We start from the raw sequence: 7,169 nt of genomic DNA on the forward strand, positions 1-7,169 counted from the left end.
CTCTTCTAGCTGTGGAGAGGCGCGACTGGGCTTGCGCAGTGTCGACGCCAGCGCCGGCGCGCCGGGGTTTGAAAGGCCCAAGCCTCGCGCGCTTGCGCACTTCAGCCCGCGCAGGGCGCACCCCACCCCCTCCCACCCTCTCTGCCTCTCGGACCCCAGACCCTACCTCATCCTTCTGGCCAGGCGAAGCCCACGACGTTGACATGCCGGAGATCCGCCTCCGCCATGTCGTGTCCTGCAGCAGCCAGGACTCGGTGAGGGACCTGCATGGGGGAGGTTGGAAGACGTGAGGGAATTAATGAGGACAACTCTTAAAAGAACTCTTGGGGTTCTTCTTGGAAGTCTAAGGAGAGTCATGGGGGGATTTCCAGGATGCTAAAAGTGAATTGTGGAGAGATGTTGAATTAGGGACGTTCCGGCGTCTAGGGAACGAACTTCCGGAGAGAAAAGGAGGAATAAGGAAAGCGTTCTTGGAGAGCCCGTGGGTGAACTTCCACGGGAAAGTGTTGTAAGGGAAACACCAGGCAGAGTGCAGGGGGATTAACGGGAGAGCTTAAGTCTGGAGGATCGTAGAGGCCTTGGGAGGACTCAAAAGGAATCATCTGAGAGCTGGAGGCCTAGCTGTCATTTCTGTGCTCTAATTCTCCTCTCCCACTGTTGTTTCCAGACTCACTGTGCAGAAAATCTTCTCAAGGCAGACACTTACCGAAAATGGCGGGCAGCCAAGGCAGGCGAGAAGACCATCTCCGTGGTCCTACAGGTGATCCTGCCACCCCACCTCCTCCTCACTAGGAGTCTGGAGTCCGGGGTACCAGATTCTGCTCCTGAACCAACTAGCAATGGGTTGAGTCACTTTCTTTGCTGGGCCTCAGCTTCCTTACTTGGAAAATGGGCGGCATAATCCCTGTGCCCCTCAGCAGAGAGCAAAGGAGACCCAAGGATTAGGTCCAGGATGACCATAGGAATCAGTGTGTGGTCCTGGGCTTGTGGCTTCTACTTTCTGGGTTTCAGTTTCCTCAGCTGGAACAAAATGAATCATTGCCACGTACCCTGCCTCCTGCAGCCAGTGGGCTCGGGGCTGGAAGGTGTCCAGGAAGGTCATCTAAGCCAATCAACTCCGCTTTAAAGAAGGGGAAACTGGCTGGATGTCGTGGCTCATGCCTGTACTCCCAGCACTTTCAGAGGCTGAGATGGGAGGATTGCTTGAGCTCAGGAGTTCCAGACCAGCCTGGGCAACATATCAAGACCCTATCTCTATTTTTATTAAAATAAATACTTTTTTTTTTTTTTAAGAATAATAGGCCAGGTGTGGTGGTTCACACCTGTAATCCCAGCACTTTGGGAGGCCGAAACTAGAGGATCGCATGAGCCCAGGAGTTTGAGACCAGCCCGGGCAATATAGTGAGATGTCATCTCTACCAAAATTTTATAAATTAGCTGAGCATGGTGATGTGCACCTGTAATCCCAGCTACTGGGGAGTCTGAGGTGAGAGAATTGCTTGAGCCCAGGAGATGGAGGCAGTAGTGAGCTGAGATTGCGCCACTGTACTCCAGGCTGGGCACCACAGCGAGACCCCCAAAATATAAAAAATAAAAGAATAATAATGAGAGCTAACATTATTCAACATTACCTGCCAGTCACTGCTCTACACACCTCACTCACATGGATTGGCTCATTGAGTCCTCATAAACCCCAAGAGGGAAGCTCTGTTATCCTCACTTTTACAAATGGGGATACTGAAGCCCAAAGAAGTTACACAACTTGCCTGACAGTCAATCTCTTATTTATCTATTGAGACAGAGTCTCACTCTGTTCCCAGGCTATAGTGCAGTGGCATGATCTTGGCTTGGTTCACCGCAGCCTCTACCTCCTGGGCTCAAGCGATCCTCCTGCCTCAGCCTCCTGAGTAGCTGGGACTGCAGGTGTGTGCCAACATGCCTGGCTAATTTTTTTTGTATTTTTTTAGAGACAGGGTTTCCACCATGTTTCCAGGCTGGTCACAAACTCCTGGACTCAAGCAGTTCTCCTGCTTCAACCTCCCAAAGTGCTGGGATGACAGGTGTGAGCCATCGTTCCTGGCCTGGGGGCTGGTTTATGACTACAAGGAGCAGAACACTCTGTGGATAGTGCTAGCGTGAAGGAAAAATTAACCTTTTGTGAATGGGCAGTCATTCAGCAAATATCCACTCTCCCTCCCACTGGAGGGGGAGTATATTTGCCTGCTCCATTGATGGGTTTGACCACATGATTTACTTAATGGAATTTTAGCAGACCTAACCTTAGCAAAGGCCTTAATTGCCCTTGGCCTTTGTGCTCCCGTGATGTGCCATGAGAACATTTGTCAGGTTACTGCTAATCCCAGAAAACTGAAATCTCATGGAAGAGACCTGAATCCTTCCAAACTGCAGCCAAAGCAGCCATCCCATGAACTCTTAGAAGAATGCTTGTTGGTGTAAGTCTCAGTTTTCATGTTGGGAGGTCGAGGTGGGTGGATCGCTTGAACCCAGGAGTTTGAGTCCAGCCTGGGTAACATGGGGAAACCCTATCTCTACAAAAAAATACAAGAAATAGCTGGGTGTGGTGGCACATGCCTGTAGTCCCAGCTACTAGGGAGGCTGAGTAGGGAGGATCGATTGAGCCCATAAGGTTGAGGCTGCAGTGAACTGTGATGGTTTCACTGCACTCCAGCCTGGGAGACAGAGTGAGACTCTGTCTCAAAAAAAAAAAAAAAGGTCTCAGTTTTAGGATAATTTGTTACACAGCATTATTACAGTGTAAGTTAATACAACTTTGTGGTTTCAAACCACTGAGATTAGGGACTCCTTTGTTACTGTAACATCTTCTAGTCCCTCCCAATTGATGTCAAGGTTTAACGCCTGTCAACTAATGGCCTCCACTTCCCAGGTTCAAGTGATTCTCATGCCTCAGCCTTCTGAGTAGCTGGAATTTACAGGCATGTGCCACCATGCCTGGCTAATTTTTGTATTTATAGTAGAGACTGGGTTTCGCCATGTTGGCTAGGCTGGTCTTGAACTCCTGACCTCAGGAGTTCAAGGCAAATTAGCACCAAATGCTAATTTAAGTGATCCACCCACCTTGGCCTCCCAAAATGTTGAGATTACAGACGTGAGCCACTGTACCCGACCTCAGTCTTTTAAACTGTGGTAGGTACAGGTTGCTGACAGTTTTAGTCTTAGGATCTAGATTCAAGCCCCCAGCTCTTCCTCTTACTCGGTGACCTCAAGCAAATTGTTTCATTTCTCTAACCTGTTTTCTCATGTCTGGAAATAATGACATCCAGGCCGGAGTTGTGAAAATTCGGTGACACAATGTATGTACAAGTGCTCTGTCAACAAGTAGGTGTTTGTGTAGAGGGAGGGGTTCGTGTTTTTATTACTTACTGGGTGATGATTCCACTGGGCTCTCTTATGATCAGGTGACTCCAGCGAAATCACATTTCATTCTGTTACCCCGGTTGCTGTGGAAACAGAGTGACTGGAGGCAGAAGAGACAGAATCTGTCCCTGGCCTGGGAGAGACTGAGGGAGTATTGTAGCTGTCACCAACATGGTAGACCCCAGAGGGAGCAGCTTGGGAAGGTGATGTGTTTCAATTGGGATGTCCAGGTTTGATGTGACTTTGGGATAGCCAAGGGGTGGCATCCGGGAGGCAGTTAGGGATCACATGTGGAGCTGGAGACAGAATGTGGAAGTTGTCAGTGCAGGGAAAGAACCTATAGACTCGGGGGTAGATGATGGATTTGTTCATTCACTCGTTTATTTAGTCAAGTATTTATTAAGTGTCTTCTGTAGGCCAAGCACTGTTTTAATATAGCAGTACACAGCAGAAGACAAAAAAATAGTCACTCTCAGTGGGGTGCAGCAGCTCACACCTATAATCCCAGCACTTTGGGAGGCCAAGGTGAAGGGTCATTGAGCCCAGCAGTTCCAGACCAGCTTGGGCAACACAGGGAAACCTCATCTCTACTAAAAATACAAAAATTTGTCAAGCGTGGTGGCCCATGCCTGTGGTCCCAGCTACTCCGGAGGCTGAGGCGAGAGGATCACTTGAGCCTGGAAGATCAAGGCTGTAGTGAGCTATGATGGCATCATTGCACTCCAGCCTGGGCAACAGCGAGATGCTGTCTCTTAAAAACAAAAGAAATTCAGTCTTGTGGAGCTTTCACGTTAGTAGGGAAAGACTGACAAATGAGTCAGTAAAACATATGTTGGATGATGAGTGCTATGGAGGAACTTAAGGAAGGGGAATGAGAGTGCCCCAGCTGGAGCTGGAGCATGGCAAGGATTTTTATTTAACTCATAGGATCGGGGAAGGCCTCCCTGAAAAGGGGACATTTGAGCAACATGAGCTATGTATGTATCTAGGGAAAAGACTCTGAAGCTGGCTTGTGACAGCAAAGAGGCCAGTGTGGCTGGGGTGGAGTCAGCCAGGGGGAGAGAGGTAGGAGATGAGGTAACAGGGTGGGACTGGGAGCCCCTAAAAAACCACTTACGGCCTGGAAAGCCATTGAAAAGACTTGAGCTTTTACTCCGGGTGAGATAGGAGCCACTGGAGGGCCCCGAGCAGAGGAGGGACAGGATCTGCCTTAGGCCTTCACAGGATCCTGCTGGCTCCATGTTGACCATCAACTGCAGGGGCCACACACAGGAGTGGGAGACCAGCATTGCAACAGTTATTTTGTTAACTTATTCCACGTCAGAGACTTTAGAATGACTGCTTGCATCTGTCAATGACTAATATGTGGGGTTACTCTGGATTCATCAAATGCTAATTTTGATTATTTTGACATTAACTGATAAGGCAGAAATTTCTGGCCACCAAGGCAGCAGCCTTATCTCTGGGTTGTTTTGTTATGTTTTGAGACAGGTCTCACTCTCTTGCCCAGGTTGGAGTGCAGTTGCAAAGTCATGGCTCACTGTAGCCTCAACCTCCTGGGCTCAGGCAATCCTCCCACCTCAGCCTCCTGAATGGCTGGGACTACAGGTGCGTGCCACCAGGGCCAGCTAATTTAAAAAATTTTTTGTAGAGATGGGATCTCACTGTGTTGCCCAGGCTGGTCTCGGACTCCTGGGCTCAAGCAGTCCTCCTGCCTTGGCCTCCCAAAGTGCTGGCATTACAGGCATGAGCCACTGCACCTGGCCACATCTGTGGGTTCTTCTACTACCCTGCATTTTCTCCTCTAATCATTGTTACACAACATCTGGATCTTACCACATGGGGCTTAGCCATCTGCTTATGACAGCCCCACACACCTGACTGTTTGCAGTAGCCACAGAAGGCTCTGTTGCCAGCTCATCACCTGCTCCCAGAGGGAAATGCCAACCTCTTTGCTAACTACTCCTGGGCTGGAGGGGTGGCTTGGATAAGATCCAGATATAATTCCTGTGTGTCACTGGAGGTGTGTCATTTTTAGAAGAAATGTTCATCAGCAGTAGAGCCTATGGTCATTTTTGATTGTCATTGGTTTTCTAGTCATTCAGTTTGCCACTGTGGTGTTTTAAATTTGTTTTTACTGTTTTTTGACGTGTAACATACATAGAGTGAAGTGAAAGTGTAAGTAAGCGTATAGCTCAGTGACTCTTCGCAAACTGCAGCCCTGCCTACTCCACACCCAGATGCAGCACAGAGCCACAGAACATGCCAGCAGTTCCCTCAGGTTCTTCCTGTCAGTACCTCTGCAAGGGTGACCACTGTCCTGATTGTTAACAGCATGGATTCATTTTGCCTGATTTTGAATTGCATACAAAATGGAATCGTGTGGTATAAACTTTTCTTGTCTGGCTTCCCTTGTTATGTTTGTTCATTTCATCTATGTCATTGAGTGTAGCTGCAGATGGTTTATTGTGATTTTTTTTGTTTGTTTTTTCTCTCTCTGAGATGGAGTTTTGCTTTTATTGTCCTGGCTGGAGTGCAATGGCACAATCTCAGCTCACTGCAATCTCCGCCTCCCAGGTTCTAGTGATTATCTCGCCTCAGCCTCCCAAGTAGCTGGGATTACAGGCATGCTGAGCACCATGCCCGGCTAATTTTTTGTATTTAGTAGAGACAGGTTTTTACCAAGTTGGTCAGGCTGGTCTCGAACTCCTGACCTCTGGTGATCCACCTGCCTCAGCCTCCCAAAGTGCTGGAATTACAGGCATGAGCCACTGTGCCCAACTCCTATTGTCTTTTTTTTTTTGAGACAGGGGCTCACTCTGTCACCTAGGCTGGAGTGCAGTGTCACCATCTCAGCTCACTGCAGGCTCAACCTCCCGGGCTCAAGTGGTCCTCCCACCTTAGCCTCCTGAATAACTGGGACTACAGGCATGTGCCACTTCTCCAGGCTAATTTTTGTATTTTTTGCAGAGATGGGATCTCACTGTATTGTCTAGGCTGGTCTTGAACTCCTGGGCTCAAGCATTCCTCCTGCCTCAGCTTCTTAAATCCTTGGGATTACAGACATGAGCCACTGTGCCTGGCCTATTGTCATTTCTGTATAGTATTCTGTTGTATTGAGATAACTATTATGGTTTTATTTATTTATATTTGATTTTTTTTTTTTTTTTTTTTTTTAATGGAGTCTCACTATGTTGCCAAGGCTGGTCTTGAACTGTTGATCTCAAGTGATCCCCCAACTTGGCCTCCTGAGTAGCTAGGACTATATAAGTGCACACCACCACACCCAACTAATTTTTTTTTTTTTTTTAAGCTTTTTGAAGACAGCTTCCTGCATAGCTGGGATTACAGGGATTACAGACAGAGCCACAAGACCTGGCCATTGTGATTTTATTATATTTGCTTTCTGAATGGGTATTATATGCATATAGTGCGAAATTCAAAAGGGGCAAAAGGGTATATGCTAAAAAGAAAATCTCCCCTCACCCTTTCCATCCCTCCCTGCTTGCTTTCCAACTCCTGCTCCCTCATTCTTCTCTCCTGATGCAACCAGCATTAGCAGTTTTTTTGGGTGGTCTTCCTGGGTCATTCTGTACACATACAAGCATATATACCTACCCCCTCCATCCCGTTTTAAAAAATGCATAGTTTATACACTGTTCCCTTGTGTGTGTTTTTCAAGTAACAGTGTATTTTGGAGATGCACACTGCATAAATTTCTACCTCATTCATTCATTCATTCATTCATTCATTCATTCATTCATTCATTCATT

At 47.6% G+C, this 7,169-nt stretch overlaps 1 protein-coding gene across 1 annotated transcript in view; it reads left to right on the top strand.

Annotated features, from left to right (window-relative positions):
* Nucleotides 1–7,169, top strand: part of XRCC1 (X-ray repair cross complementing 1) — a 33,956-nt gene continuing 26,787 nt past the window's right edge. The window contains exons 1-2 of the mRNA XM_026448294.1: nucleotides 1–254; nucleotides 668–760. Of these exons, the coding sequence (XP_026304079.1) occupies nucleotides 204–254; nucleotides 668–760 (144 nt within the window). The 5' untranslated portion in view covers nucleotides 1–203. The remainder of the gene's footprint in view (nucleotides 255–667; nucleotides 761–7,169) is intronic.

The sequence above is a fragment of the Piliocolobus tephrosceles genome, chromosome 21 (genome assembly GCF_002776525.5).
Source record: "Piliocolobus tephrosceles isolate RC106 chromosome 21, ASM277652v3, whole genome shotgun sequence".
Taxonomy (NCBI): domain Eukaryota; kingdom Metazoa; phylum Chordata; class Mammalia; order Primates; family Cercopithecidae; genus Piliocolobus; species Piliocolobus tephrosceles.